The 15,701-nt window shown below is 44.1% G+C and overlaps 1 protein-coding gene and 1 non-coding gene across 2 annotated transcripts in view; both read right to left on the reverse strand.

Moving 5' to 3' along the window:
* Positions 1-9,697: 9,697 nt before the first annotated feature.
* The window catches only part of LOC121623720 (cadherin-20-like), a 76,822-nt gene continuing 70,818 nt past the window's right edge, over positions 9,698-15,701 (reverse strand). Inside the window, exons 9-12 of the mRNA XM_041961134.1 lie at positions 15,110-15,231; positions 14,508-14,625; positions 12,910-13,161; positions 9,698-10,215 (exon numbers count right to left, since the gene is read on the reverse strand). Coding sequence (XP_041817068.1) covers positions 9,698-10,215; positions 12,910-13,161; positions 14,508-14,625; positions 15,110-15,231 — 1,010 coding nt within the window. The remainder of the gene's footprint in view (positions 10,216-12,909; positions 13,162-14,507; positions 14,626-15,109; positions 15,232-15,701) is intronic.
* Positions 14,027-14,098, reverse strand: trnae-uuc. The gene has a single exon. It is a non-coding gene; the product is annotated as a tRNA-Glu (tRNA).

Consider the following 15,701-nt stretch of genomic DNA (forward strand, 5'->3'; position numbering starts at 1 on the left):
GTCCTACAAGGTGTGTTCAGAACGTTTCGTTTGATTGGCTTGTAGTTTCCATGAATGAGAGGTTAGACTTTCCCAAGACTTAATGAAATAAATGTTGGTTGGAGACTCCTCTCTGAATGCAGACGAGAGTTTGGGCTGCTCTTATTAAGGCTGAGCACGTTTGAGGCTCTGCGTGGTGTACAGCTGTTTAACATGTATAAAATAATCAGTCATGCAAATGTCTCCCCATGTCTTGTTTTTTATGGGCAACTGGAAATTTGTATGTTTTCTGGTTGTTTTCAGCCAAATTCAGACCTGGAACAAACCATATCCGCGTCCTAAAGGTGCATTTAATGCTATACCTTCACATTTTGGGAATTCAAGCTTTTTGCTAAGATAAGAAGATTTATATCATGATTAGGATGCAGCAAGAGGAAAACTACATCATCCAATACACAAACATCTCCTTTGCATGTTGTAGCTTGGTAGCTAGCATGCTAGCCAGTGTCTGTTGAGTGAGACTGCTGGTTTGCGTGTGTGAAGGTTGTCTGAGCTTCTCACTGCTTTCAACACACCGAAAATACTGACTTAAACTTAAACAAGCTTACATGGTGCCTTTCATCTACAAAGGCAATTCAAATGATTTGAATAAGACATAAACAGTTAAAAGATATAAAAAATGGCTTGATGAATAGAAGGAAGTCAAGGGTTTACTGTAAGCTATATAATGGTTGGCATTTAAGCATTAGTGAAAACAGTGGAAACCACAGAAGCTGGTACTAAAGGTAGTCAAACACAGTTTTCTTCACGGTGAAGATTAACGGCGTTCAGCAGGTGAAGTTGCCGGCAGGTAGAGTCAGACGGAGGCAGCTGCTCGTCACTCACACGGCCGGATCTCTGTGAAGCGTGTCGACGCTGGCAGCTCCCGTGATGCATCGAGCGCAGGTTGAGCTCTCTCAGAAGTGATCCCGGACCGATGATGACAGCCCTCGCTCGACATCCCCGTCTCCCCGGCGACGTAGCCCGAGGCGCGCCCTTCGCCGCTCGCCCTCCAAAGCCCCACCGCCTCCCCCACCTGACGATGTGGATGTCGGAGCTTGTCAGGACTGACCTCTGACGCTCTGAGTCAAGGGGAAACAGCCTGTCGATTTCCTGCCCTGAAGGCCTCTCGGAAACATCCTCTGGGAAAGTTGTTTGTGAAATCTTCTCTATGTCACAATCAGTTAATAATGTCATGAAGTGGCTGCCTAATTAAACAAGACGAGAGACATTAACAGATAAAGTAAAGTGAGACTACAGATGTGGAGACAGATGCTCGGCTTCCCGACGAGACTCAAATATTGATTTTTCCGAATGCCAAGCACACGTAGGAAGCGCGCTGTCACGCGGTGGTTTTCTGTCTCAGGATCCTGCTGAGCGCTAATTGGACAGACAGCAATGAAGAAATGTCAACTGTATGGACTGATTATTATGTGAATGTCGAACATGTGAAGCTCTATGAGTCTCTGACTGTCACTCCCAACGAGGAAGCGCCGAGCTCAGCGCAGAGGCAGCAGGGAGTGACAATAACAACCTGACTGACGGCGACACTCTGGGATATTCTCTTGTTTCTGGCGTTTTTAAACCTGGTCCAGTTTGGACATATTTTGGGATCTAAATGACTTATAGGTACAGAAAGTTGGTCCAGCAGGTTGCCTCATGAAATTATGCTGCAATCCTTGAGTGAAAATGCCCCGTCAAAGCACTAAAAGTGTCTGACGACATTATGGAAAGCATCCCTGCAGAGACAGAAGCCACCAGACTCCTTTGACAAAAACAGAAATTTTCGAAGGTGGGAGCTGCAGGTCGATCGCTGCCTTGATCTGTTAGTTTGTTTGTGCTATTGTGTGATTTCGGTGTTTTCAAAGGTTTGTTCGAAGTGTTACGAACAAGAACTGGTGGTGGACGTACATCTGATCTACTGGATTAATTCCAAAACTTCTTGTACCTATTTGTCATTTAGACCCCTAACCAAGTAAAAATAGGCCCAGATGTTACCCTTGAAAGCATAAAAATACTAAAGCTCAACAAAAGTTCAGTTACCTTTTGTAGAAATCCTTTAAATTACGTCTGCTTTTTCTTTGTTACATGCAGAACAGGCAGCTGAAACAGCGAAACTACCAGCTGATGGCTTCAAGAAAGAAATCAGGTTTATTGGTGAAAAGTCAACACAGTGCAGGATCTCTGATTTTACAGCCGGGGTGGAGTGTTTTAAGCACCAGCTGCTGAAGGTCACAGTTACTATAGCGACATGAGCCATACCAGACCGACAGAAAAACCTGTTTCTCAAGAACCATGAATGTTTTCAGGGCCACGTGTTTCTACTTTGATCAACACTGACTTCATCATTGAATGCAAATTCATTCTAACATCAGTGAAGGAGCCTCGCTGCTTCGTCCAGCCTGATGTGATTGTGATGTGGACGCTCTGCATGCATGCGAAGTCCCAGCCCGTCACGAAATGCACATGATGTGCTTTTACTGCAGCCTGCGTCTGCACAGCTGGAGGTGGATGTGTGCGTGACCGGATGCACAGGAGTTGCATGTCTATCCTCAGCCACGTGTCAGGTGGCTTCAGCCTCCAGGGATGGACGGCCATGTGCCACGGAGGACTGAGACTCTGCAGGATTTCATCTAAACCAGAGACTCCACCCGCTGATTTTAGTGATTAACACGCCCTCGAGCGGAGATCACCTTCAGTGACGTCACCTGCTGAGGTGACAGGTTGGAATAAAAAACTTGCCAAGGTTAAAATGAGCTTTTAATCTTCTTTAAAGCACCGATTCTCAACCTGTGGTTTGAAGATGGATCAGTAGGGTCCCTTAAAAAAGACAAACATAGATCTGCTACACAAAATTTGGGGTATTGTTTTGCATTTTGTGGTGATTTATTGAAATGTTTTATCTCTTCTGGAGAATAAAACTATCCCAGCTATATATAACCTTAAACAAGGAGTCATCCACAAGCCAAAAAGGCTGCTTTAAAGAACAGGTTCAGCATTATTCCACCCAGACTATTAATAAATGCTGGCTCTCAGCTAATAATTACGCGACCTCACTCCATGCAGTCTTTTATTAGAAGGTATAATTTAATAATATTCGACTGAAAACCTGTTAATTTAGTGAAATGTATTGTTTGATATAGACAGTGCCCTTTGAAAAGCTGATGTTTTATTCTAGAATTTGGCTGAAGGAGCAAATGAATCAACTAAAAGTTGATTCATCTCATGTTTGGTGACTAAAGTGTGAATTGTTTCAGGATGTGATTTGGAGGTAAATGGTGACAGTTTGAAGAAAAACACAAACAAACAAACAAGCTCACGTCTTTGTCTATTTACAGCTCGTTTTAATAAGCCCTGGGTTGATGGTTTGAGGCTGAAAGCTGCAGAGGAGAGCAATTTTTTTAAAGAAAAACAGAAATTTTTCAAAATCCGACAAAGACTCTCCTCCAGACGGGTTTGTTTAACCCCCGCAGATGTAATGTTTCCTTCAGGAAGGAGCCACATCCACAGATACTCAATCGCTGCGGTCTGACAAAACAAAGAAGGCTGGTAAACAAACAGTCCTGCTGGGATTTACTGGATTGGCAGCTCAATAAGAACACTATCACAGCGCTGTAGCCATAGCCCAATCTGATCCGACAAAACACTTCATATCAACCTGCTCTCAGCTCTTCCATCACTTTCCTTCCAGTCCGCTCGCTGTTTTTCCATTTGTAGAAAGTGACATTCACCATAAGGGTCCCGGATACCTAATACGCTGTGTGCCAAGTCCAATTTGTCAGATCCTGTTTGTGTTATCATGCTTCACTTTTCTGCTTTTGGGTTCCTCTTTTGGGATGCAGGAAACAACCGAACAAATCGGTCACAGCGAGGAGGATGAGGGAGGAAGCAGCAGGATTGGAAGACCAGTGAGGGGGGATTTTTTTTTTTTTTTTTTAAATTTACTGCCTTTGAAACTGTAGTTAACACCTCCTGGATCACTTCCCGCCTCAGTCTCCCCCCCACCTGCTCCTTTTTAATTCACATATGCAGGCGCCAGGACGGAGGCGTCAGTCAACAGCATTAATAATAAAATGTGCAAAGCAGGCAGGAGGGAGACAAATCGTTCGGGATCAAAAAACACTCTGAAGTGGAGAATAAAAATGTCTTTCCCCGCCTTGAATAATTTTTACTTGGTGTAAGACTGAAAGCAGAACACGTTCTTGTGTTCCTGTCATGTCGCTGTCATCTTTACCTGGAGAGCACTTGCCATCCTCGGAGCGTCTCCTATATATTCCTTGTGTTTGAGGATGCTTCAGCACCGTATCGCTCTCTTATTTCACTCTGCAAGTAGGAGGCATGAGTGATGCTTTGATGCTGCTTTTAATTTCTGGCTCCTCTGTTCTTACGCGACTCTAGGAAATAGCTGCTTCCAAAATGGTACCAATTGAAAGAGATCCATAAAAGGCATTTTATTAAATTAAGTGTCAGATTTGCGACCCATCACTTGTTATTGTAACAATCTCAAGCATCAAAACAAGTCTGGTGGGTCTTTTTAGAAAATGATGTGCTTTTACTTTTTGTTTGGAATAAAAAGGAAGAAGAATGTAATTGCTAGCATTAGCAGCACTGCTGTCAGCTGCCAAAAAACACATAATTGTCTCTTCAGCCATTATCTGTAACTGCTTATCGTTCGGAGCGTCTGGAGCCCGTCCCAGGTGAGAGGAGGGGGGACGACCTGGACAGGTTGCCAGGACATACAGAGGCATAGGAAGAACATGCAAACCCCACGCAGGGTGGAGCCAAAGGTTTGCGTCGTGGTTCACCTGGTCGCCTGCAATGCGCCTCAAATACAGGATGCCTCCAAGCATGGAGAAAATATGTTACAAGTGTCTTTATACCATTAACCAAAACTAAATTTGAGCAGTACGAAGTTTTCTGTGATCCTTAAAGACATAATTAATATACGATGAATAATCAGGCCGGTTGCGAATCAGCTTCAGGGACGGGCGTGACGAAGAGTTCTGCGTTTGATGGTGTAGGAATGAAAGAGAGTAGGAATCAAAGGATCCTGCACAGGTGTCAGGTGTTTGGCTGACCCACCCCTGTTATGCAAATATTAGGAGGTGGGTCATCAAGACGAACAGCTGGTGGCGCTGATTCTCTTGCCGGGTGACGATTTCTGATCTTTATATTTGGCTTTATTGGCATTTTCTGCTCTTGGTGTTAAATTGTTGTCTTTTTTTTAGTGTTGTTTGTTTTTGTGTGGACCAACAGACGACTAGCAGCCAGTTTGTGGAGGAAGTGAAGAATAAAGAAGATCATCAGGGCTGATATGAAGGCTATCCGTTCAGTCACTCAGCAGGCAGACTCAGACAGAAGAAGAAAACAAAAGGAAAGAACAGATTATTGTTTAAAAGCAAAGCTATGTGCTAACTCCTGCAGCTAAGTTACTGTAAACCCTGCGAGACACTGACGATGCACCGCTCTCCTTGGCGGCGAAAGCTCATGTTCTGCTGCAGCTTAATGAGATAAAGCAGAAACAACCCTTCGCTGCACCCGCTGAGAGGAGGACGATGAGCGAGAGGCAAAGACGGAGAGGAGAAGGAAGCAAGTGAGGGAGGAAATGAGGGACATGGAGGGCATGAGAGGAAGCATTGGACTGGGGGAGAAAGGGTGGAGGAGGAGAGAATGGGAGGCGAAGTAGAGACGGAGAGAGATAAGAGGAGGATCAGAGTGAGAAAGCCTGGCGGCGGGTTGGGTCTGTGTATATGTTTCGCTCTCTAACTCCACATGTCAAATGGGTTGGACCTGCTCTTCTCTCCCAGGGCCTGGAGTTCGCCTTTCTTTCCGCCCCGCAATTTCCAGCGGAGCAGAGTGTGTTTTTCCACTTCGCATTAGGGGATGATTCACTGGCTCTGCTGCGGTTTACCCTCAGCAGGATTAGAGCTGGAAGGCTTCTTATTATCTTCTACCGTTTGAGCTCCTTCGTCTGTTAGAAAGAGCAGTGGAGCTTAAGACAAATTACCCCCTCAGTGCCTTTCGCATGGCACTGCTCCGGCCTGGAAATGGCCCCGGGGGGAGGCTGGCAACGGGGCAAATAGGAAGGAGGAGGAGGAGGAGGAGGAAGGGGCTGCGATGGAGCCTCCGCGCGAGTGTGACGGGTTGGAGGGGTTGTTTAATTCAGGCAGCGGGACGGGGCAAAGTGTAGGCAAGGGCACCGAGGAGGAAAGAGGCTGGAGGACATGAGCTCCATACGCTGACAGACGCTCTTGACAGGAGTTTTATGGCGAGGAGTGATGGGGATAAGGTCACAGCGAGCGCAGATCCTCCTCGTCTTTGAGGAGGCGTCGACTGAAGGAGCGCTTGAAGAGTTCTGTAAACTCTGAGGATAACACTCACAGAATAATAAGTAGAAACTGAGACATGAAGTTCCTTCCAAGAATCTTCCAGTGCATCGAAAACATGTGCTGATTTTTAACTTTTTTCTCTTTAAGATAAGATAAGATAAGATAAGATAAGATATAACTTTATTGATCCCACACTGGGGAAATTAAGAATAAAGAATAAAAATAATATAAATAAAAAGGTGGTGTAGAAAAAGAACCAATAGACGATAAAGAATTAACTGTATATTAAGTGGTCCAGCAACACCGATGTAAAACTCTTCATTAAGAACTAATCGCACTAACTTTAATACTAATCTGCTAAAAAACAAACGTTCTCATGTTTTTTTCTTCTAAACGTAACCACGTTCACTTATTTAGTCACGTATCTTTGTTGTCATACACTCGAGATTGACCTTTCTCATCACTTCAAGCACGTCCCCACATAAACCATGCAACCACATGTGTTGCATTCAGGGACCACGCTGAAGTTAGTGTAAGTCCCCTATTTGTGTTTCATCCAGTGGCGTGCACGGGGGGGCAGGGGGGGCAACTGCCCCCCCTCGTGGCCCAGTTTTTTGAAAAACGCACACTAAAGTGCCCTCTTGGGAGCCAAAACGTGCGCTAAAGTGCCCTCTTGGACGCCAAAATGTGTGCTAAAGTGCCCTCTTGGACGCCAAAATGTGTGCTAAAGTGCCCTCTTCAGTGGCGAGGGCATGCTATATGTGCCCTTTTTTTCCTTTTCGCCCCTGCCCTTCAAAAAGTCTGTGCACGCCACTGGTTTCATCACAGCAAAGAAGTAACTGCTGTGTAAATAATTTTGTCGTGGCTATTTTGCATCGATGAACTGCCTCCTGGGCCGTATCAAACGGTCCTGAAGGCCACGCAGGGCCCAGCAGCCGGACTTTCCTCACCTCTGCTGCAGTGCAGTGATACTGTCGACCGACGGTCGGAGGTTAGAAAGCCTTTCTCTTAAATACTGACTAGAAAACTGTGGTATGATGCAAGATGGAGAAACACAGAGATCTGAACAGCCTTTGTGGACTGTTGAACGTTAAAACAAAGAAGGACAAATTAGAGAAAACTCCCCGCTGTGTAATTGAAGTGTTCTGCTCAGCATGTCGAGGATAAGCACGCGTTTATGTGAAAGTTTAAATCCTGGGAATTTTATAGGCTCATCTTCTGTGCAATTTCACTGTTGAATGCCACCCAGCAGGTAAGAAAGAGCCACTGAGTTATTTCTCTGTCGCTTGTTGTGACGATGGAAATGGAAATTCGTGGCAGTGGAAGCTCTTGTACGGAGTAGATTATCGCTTTGATTCTCTGTGTGTTTGCTGCCCACTTCTCAGCTTCCTTTACCTTTTCCTTTCATCTCTCCTCCTCTTTTGACTTTCCCGTCCTTCATCGGAATCACTTTGATTGACGCGAGCAGTTAGGGGGAAACTCTTGCTTATAATTGATTGATTCCCATTGGCAGCGTTCCCTTCGCCCATGTAGCTGTTACAGCGAAGGCAATCAGACGGAACGATGCGTTCGCGAGGCGCTGCCGAGGCTCGAGGCTCAGGTACAGCAGGCGGCGAGAGGGATGAGCTTTTAATCAGTGTTAAGCATTATCGCTGCAAAACAAAATAAGTCAAGCAAATTAATACTTTGAGCGAAACTGTAATGAAAAGTGAATCGGCTGCAATAACACTTTCGAGGACAATTCAGCATATGATTGCAAATTTAAAAAGCTACTTAATCTTTTGAAGGACTTATATTTTTGTCATGCTTCAGGGGATTTCATAATGCTCCTCGCCGCCAAAAAAAAGCTGTTTATTATTCCAAACCAGCAAGATGTTCACGAAGTATAATTTCTTTTCTTGCATCAGTTTTCTCAACTTGAGGTGGTTTCAGGACAGAAAAGAAGCAACAGTAGTTTTTCTTTTTTATTACCAAGAATACAAAAAATATCTACATTCACATACCACTTACTGTAGCATGACTGACCACATAGATTTCAAGTAAACTTCACCCAATCAGATTATCAAAATGTACCTTCACTTCTCTCGCTGTTTGTAAAATCCTTTTCGATGTTTTGGTGTTTGTGTTTTGCTGATTTTTGCTCATCCAAAACGTCTTTTTTTGTCCTTTTTACATTTGGCACTTAATGCAGATTATCAATGTCTCTGAAGTCCACAGGATTGGAGGATTAAGCCACGTTTGCGTGGTGGCAGAAAAGCAACACGGAATCTCTAACAGGACAGATCAAGCCTCCGCTCGGCACAGTGGTGGACCCGAAATTGAAAGGCGGCTCGGTCGCGCGCTCGTGGCGTGCAGCGCTTTCCGCCGTGCTGCACGACTTCAGCAGCATTTGACCGTCTGCTGGGATACATCCAGCTCCATCAGAGGATCTTCAAAAATGGCTTCCCTCACATCCTCATGAGTGTAAAACTGCTTCATGTTACAATTCAAATAGCTCAAAAGTGATACAAAACCAATAACACGACAAACATATCAACCTGGAGAAGCCGCACGGGATTACACGCCGCCATCTCCTGCTCACGTCATGTGACATTTAGAGATGCATGGAACACTTTTCATCACGCACACGGAAAACAAGGGCAGCTACATCATGTATGTTACAACACATCTGCGATCTTTGAAGGGCTTCCTCGCACAGCGGCACTTTAAGTACAGTGTTGGTTTGAAGTACCCAAATAAGTTAGCAAAAAATATAAATACAGCACATGAAACAAAGAAATAAATTAAGACCTGCCACAGATGGAACAGAAAAGAACGTATCTCCGATTGTAGCGATGACTTTTCTCTTTCGTTCTCCCCTCGGTGTGGTGGCTCGGAGCGGTGGATCGGCGGTGGTTTCAGAGTTCGTCTCCCGCGCCGCTGTGGGTAAGGTAGCGCCTCTGTCTCGTTTTCATCTCTGGCATAAATCGCTCAACGCTTTGAACCAAAGGGGCTCTGCCTGTGGCTGGGTCAGGCGGGGGAGTTAACATGTGCTTTGAAGCCGTTCCTTTGCGGGCCCTGCGAGGCTGCCAATCCGCCCGGTCTCTGAAGCCCGTCTCTGGGGGAGATTTAAAACCAGCTCACACTGCTACTGCGGGCGTCTCAGGCCTTCGCGGCCGTGGAGAATCGAGGCTTCGGCAGGGATTCAAGTGCTAACAGTCATGGATGTGAACGTGAGCACATCCTGGATTTTCTGTGTCTTCCTTGCACCCTTTTTGTCTTTTCGTGTCACTTCTCTGATGTTTTTGTCTCTCTTTTTGTTTTTGTTGGTGAAATCGATCTCAGATTAAAAAGGCATAGGTTCCGGTGTTCTACCACATCGGAGGACTGTTTGTCTCCAGCACGCCGTACATCTCGGCGAGTTTTTTAAAGCGAGGTCCCCAGTCGTTGAGATAGTCGTACTCGTGGTCCGTGTTGGACGTCCCCGACTGGAGCGAGCTGAGCGACTCGGCGACCGAACCTTCCCCCTCGTAGGCGTAGGTCTGCAGGGAGTCGTAAGGTGGGGCGCACGGGTCCATGTCGGCCTCCAGGAGCTTCGCCAGCACATATCCGTGAACGTTACTGTCCCCGCCGCCACCCATGACGCACGCCTGCGGGACGTAACGCGACAAGCTCTCGATCTCCGGCAGCATGTCCTGTCTCATCTTGCCCAGGTGGTGGTGCGCCTCCCGCGGATTCCACATGGCGGCGATGTCGAAGGCCTCGGTGTCCTCCTCGCCGCCACCTTCGTCGTCGTAGCGCACGATGTTCTCGTGGACGTTCTCCTCCTCGTCGCAGAGGTAGGGCTTCTTACGGTGGGTGCGCAGGGACAGCATGAGCAGAATCATCACTGGTCAAAGGAAGAGATACGAAACAGTCAGACAAGAGAACCTTATTGACGTCAGCTGGTACTTTCAATGGGAAGCGAAACAAGCAAAGACTGAACCAACCAACCGGTTTAATGAAAATTTAAAGACTGTTCCTGCTCCGGTCTGAACAACAAAAGAAGACTCCAAGTGTTGGTTTAGATTTTGCATCAAATCACATCTCTGAAAAAGCACCATGACCGGACTTTAAGGCTTGAAGTTGCTTTTTTTTCCCATCAGAGAGCACAAATGCACGGTTAACCCTTCTCTGACTTTGGACAAATGCCTCATTGCATGCCAAAAGTGAAAGCATGAATTCAGAAAAGAGAGTCTCTATCTAGAAGACATTGTCCTGTTCCAACTGCATTCCAAACCTTTGTGGTAGAATGTAAAAACTGTGTCCGAGGGTGAGCCTCCGGGCAGCAGCAGGCCTTGATTAAAATCACCGCAGCACTTTATTTACACCGTGACCTTTCGGCTAGTGAGTGTGTTCCCCTCGAGTGTAAAATAATCAACCTTGAAGCGGAATATAAACATAAAATGTGGTGCTTGGGCCAAACTAATGAATATGAATGTTATCAAGATATTATTTAAAACACGTTATGAGCTCAGAAGGAGAATTACCTTCTGCTCTGCGCATTACACTTGTTTACCACATTAGAACAGGACGGAAAAGGAGTGTGTAGCACTAGAGGGAGTACCACACTGTTGTTTGTCTTGAAGCAAAAATCTGTTTTAAAGTCAATAAACTCCCGTGCTGAAACTCAGCACTGAAGAGTAGAAATTCTCAGTTTGACAAAGGAGATACTGCAGGAGCATCAAAAGCAGGCAGCGAAGGCATCTCCCAGCATGATATCACTGGTGCAGGATTAAATATGGGTTTCTTTTTGCATCCGAAAAAGTCTCGCGTTCATTAGCACCAGCTGCCCTGTAGCATCACACTTTCTTTTCCCCTGGAGGCTGATATGGACCCACTTTATCTCTCCCTGCAGACCTGTAAATGTGAGCAGCAGGGCTCAGCTGGTTGACTCACTCTGCTCCGCCGAGAGGCAGCAATACATTTTGTTAAAACATCTCTGCTCGCTTCCAGTGTGAGCTCGTTGTTTTGAGTCGACGCAATTCTGATTTCGAAGGAGGGATTTTGTTCCAAAATGCCATTTATCTGTTTCAGCTGAGAGATTATTCAAATATACCAACTATGCAATTAAGCACACTAATTAAGTGATAATTATTTATGCTTTTCACTGTTAGCTGATAAACTCAATATGAGAAAACTTTTTTTTAAATGTGTCACTTTTTTCAAATTGCATTATTGTATTAGATGTTGATGTTATGATTAAATAGTAAGTGAGGTAAGTACCTATTGGATTATCATGATGACTTTTTTTGCATTTAATACCTCACAGTAGCCATGCTCACAGTCGTGACAGGAGTTATTAGTACTCCCACCACCAGAGGGCAGCAATGAGTTGTGTTCCTTCCTGTAAGCAGACCCACCTGATGCTGGATGTATATGTTAACCAAACTTTGTTACAGGAGCAAATAAATGATTATATTTGATGAACCCAAGTTTCTCAAGTTTACATAAGAAACATTACAATCGCTTTGAGCAACAAAACAAAACTGACCATTTTCTATAAAGCCTTCAAGGAATTTGGAGGATGTCTTTTTTAAATGTTGTCCTCTCCAAAACCAAAGATACAAGAGCAAAAGTGTAACAGATGGATTAAATAGTGTGTATGTCTGCTAACGAGAGCTGCAGTCATTAGCATTTGCAGCTAGCTATCTTATATCTACAGTATTTAGGTAAGCGTCTCTGTCTTGCTCTTTCTTGGATTTGGGAAAGCTTACAATCCAACAATTTCAGCCAAAATTAACCAAAATTAACCAAAATAGAATAAAATAACTGATCTTAAATGTTTTTACACATTTAATATAGCCCTAGATAGCTCTACACTGAAATACAAGAACAATACTGTTTCTTTCTGTCCATGTTTTCTACACAAATCATCAACTGGTGAGGACATTTTGCCTGTTAGCTTCAGCCTTAGCATGCTATCAGTTCAAGTTGAAACGAGTCAACTTGAACATTAATTACTAAAGTCATCTGAAACATTAAAACATCAGCCACAGGTGGTGTTTTTAACCGTGGCGCTAGCGTTAGCTCATGGAACAAACGTTAGCTTAATTAGCTAGCTCGTTACAGAGGAAAAAGCTGCGAGCAACAGTTGTCATTTCTGGCTCTTCCCAGCTAATCCAAGAGGGTTTGAAGATTTTTTTCCATAAAGGATTATTTCATCTTTATCAGTAAAGTTCAAATTTGAAATTAACAGTACATGTTTTTTCCTGGACAGAAAGGGTACAAAAATGTAATCTGAAAAGTAACTAGTTACTAAAAGTGTCTGACAGATGTAGTGGAGTAAAAAGTACCTTTGCCTTTGAGATTTAGTGGAGAATTAAGAAGCAAAACATGAAAATACTTGTGTACAAGTACCACGCGTGTAATAAATCTGCCTGTGCTGTAACTGATGTGAAGCTCGACAGTGACGAAGCTCAAGCCTAAATCAAGGCCGTGACATGAAATTCTGGCTGACATTGTTTCAGATTAAATATCATTATAGGACAACAGGCCCGTGGCTCCTCTCTGCACATCCTCACAGCAGCGGGTCATAACTCACCCAGCAGGACAAAGATGCAGGCCAGGATGGCGATGAGCGCTCCTCTGCTGAGGCTGGCGGGCAGACTGTAGGCCTCGGCGTTGCACGACATGACGTTGCCCTCCTGGTCGCAGCTGCACACGCGGACGGTCAGCGTGCTGGTGCTGGTCTGGACTGGCTGCTCGCCGTCAGACACCAGGATGGGCAAGTAGAAGACGGTCTGGTCCTGCTGTGACCAGCCTCCGCGACGCGTCAGGATCCACGCTGTGTTGTCTGGAAAGAGACAAAAAGGTCAGGCAACGGATGAGTTCGGGTACAGAGATGCTTGGAGTCGCCCGGGCTCGGATCATTTGTAATAACTACTGATTATTACTGCCAACGTATGAGACTGTGGTTTGGTTTGTACTGTGCTGCACAGGGTAGTAGAGGAGTGTGAACAACACAAATAAATGTAGGACGGTCTCGAGTGCAGCATTTTTGGCACACACACAAAAAAAATCCTGTGAAATGCTCTGATTATTTTAAACAGACTTGATCCATTGAACTGTCCTCATTCACTTATATTTTCTTTCATTTTTTATCTTCCTGCATGATGAGAATGAGAATGCTGTTTGTATGCCAGGATATAATTCTGGTGAAGATAAGATAAGATAAGATAAGATAAGATAAAACTTTATTTATCCCTAGCTGGAGAAATTTGGGCATTACAGCAGCATGTGATAACAGTGGGAAGAAAAATAGCAGCGGAGGTATTGAACATTTGAAAAAAACAAAATACAAAATAAAAAGTAGACTATATATATGTACATATTATACAAGCAAAATGAAATTTGACTATATAGAAGAAAAATAAAACAAAAAATATATAAAAAATAGGTAAAAAGTATGTATTGCCCCAATGAAAAAGAACGATGTAAGGTGCCTTCAGATTAAAAATAATAATAAATAGTGTTACTACTATTGCACAGAAAAAAAGAAGAAAGAAGAAGAAAAACAGAATTCTTCATAAAATTTTAATTAATTAATTAGACTTAAAAAAATGTATGAGATCAGCTTACACAACACATCATGTGTAATAACAGGCCACAATATCAAGGATCTGACCTTGCTTTAATGATTGACATACATTAAACTACTGTTCCCATACCGGGAGTTGAACCCGGGCCGCCTGGGTGAAAACCAGGAATCCTAACCGCTAGACCATATGGGACCCATATCATAAACAGTTAAACCAGATTTGATCATGTTTTTTTAAGCCACACTCAAAGTCCTGAGAGTTAAACTATTAAAGGTGTTATATATAACATTTTACAGTACAAATATCTACTTGTAATCACTCACAGACCTCCAGGACACTTCCTTTTTGTTCTGTCGCAACATGTGCAAGGGTACCAAGAGGACTGTGTCTGGTAGAAAGCTGATCACACTTTCAGCATTTGACATTAAGATTAAGAGTGAATCTGCTGTTGCCATTATCCTTCATAAAAAATATCTTTTGATGCGACAGAGCAGTGCTACAAACATACCAGATAGATTTTCGTCTGACTGCTGTACAGGCTAGTAAAACACAGTTCTCCTGTCTTTGCACTGCAGCTGGACAGGACACATGTTCACTCTACCTTGGTTGTCTCTCAGGGTGAAGTTGGGGTTGTTGGCAGCCTCTGGAGCCAAGCTGTAGTAGAAGTGTTGTCCACCCAGAGGCTCATCTGGATCAATCGCCGTCACCGTCTGGATCAGCTGGATTATAGCAGAGCAGACACAGAATTAGATCCCAGAGGAAGAAGCATGTGTTTAGTTTAGTATCATTTGGCATAAATGCAGTTCAAACTGTTTTATCACGTAGCCTACTAAAATATGTGCAAAATGTTTGGCTTTTTGTTTCAGGTATTACAGTTTTTCCTGATTCATTCATGTGTAAGCAGCATTTTAATGTTGTAGCAGAGCTCATTTCTATTACTTAATATACAAACATATTCATGCACCATGCTTTTTAAGATGATCATATCTTTTGTATCTCCAACGTAACTCGCACATTTAGCAATTAAATAAATGTACTGGAGTAAAATTTGGCTATTTTCCTCTGGAGTTTGGTGGAGCAGAATTATAAAGCATCTTAAAATGCACCTCAGCTTTATATCTACTTAGTTTTCTTTCTACCACCTCTGATTCTTCATGCGCTGATGTTTAATGTTGTCATGTCACATGTTTGGCGTCTCTGTACCTGCCCTGCTTTGGCATTTTCACACACATAAGCCTCCAAGTAGTGCGTCAGCGAGGGAGGATTGTCGTTCACGTCCAGGATCTTCACAGCCACCGATACACTGGCGATCTGTGTGGGGTTATCTGCAGGGACACGCGAACACACACACAAACACACACGGCAGATGCACAAACTGGTCAGAAGCTGCGAGATGCATTGATGGACTCAGATAAATGACTCTTTGAGGATCCTGCTGAGCTCAGTTTCTGCCTCTCTTAATCTTGCCCCCATTTACAGAGAGCCTGCGGCACATTAGAGCTCCTCACACTTAGATTACAATTCTATTATTCTCCATTACCAGCCAGCAATTTGCATATCTTAACCAGCTGTGTAATAGGCAATGGAAACACAATTAGTGGGTAGTAACTAATTTCTCAGGTTTCATCACATGATCGATCAATCAGCAGCGTGACTTTGTCTCTGGTGGTCGGAGCTCCATGCGGACTTGTGTTACTCTGCATGTGTGTGTGTGTGAGGGTCAGGAGAGAGTGCTTCCACATCCAGATGAGTGAGCACGCTGTAACTTTGCTGACGTTTCACATAAGTGAAGCGA

Source organism: Chelmon rostratus, chromosome 20 (assembly GCF_017976325.1).
Source record: "Chelmon rostratus isolate fCheRos1 chromosome 20, fCheRos1.pri, whole genome shotgun sequence".
Classification (NCBI taxonomy): Eukaryota; Metazoa; Chordata; class Actinopteri; order Chaetodontiformes; family Chaetodontidae; genus Chelmon; species Chelmon rostratus.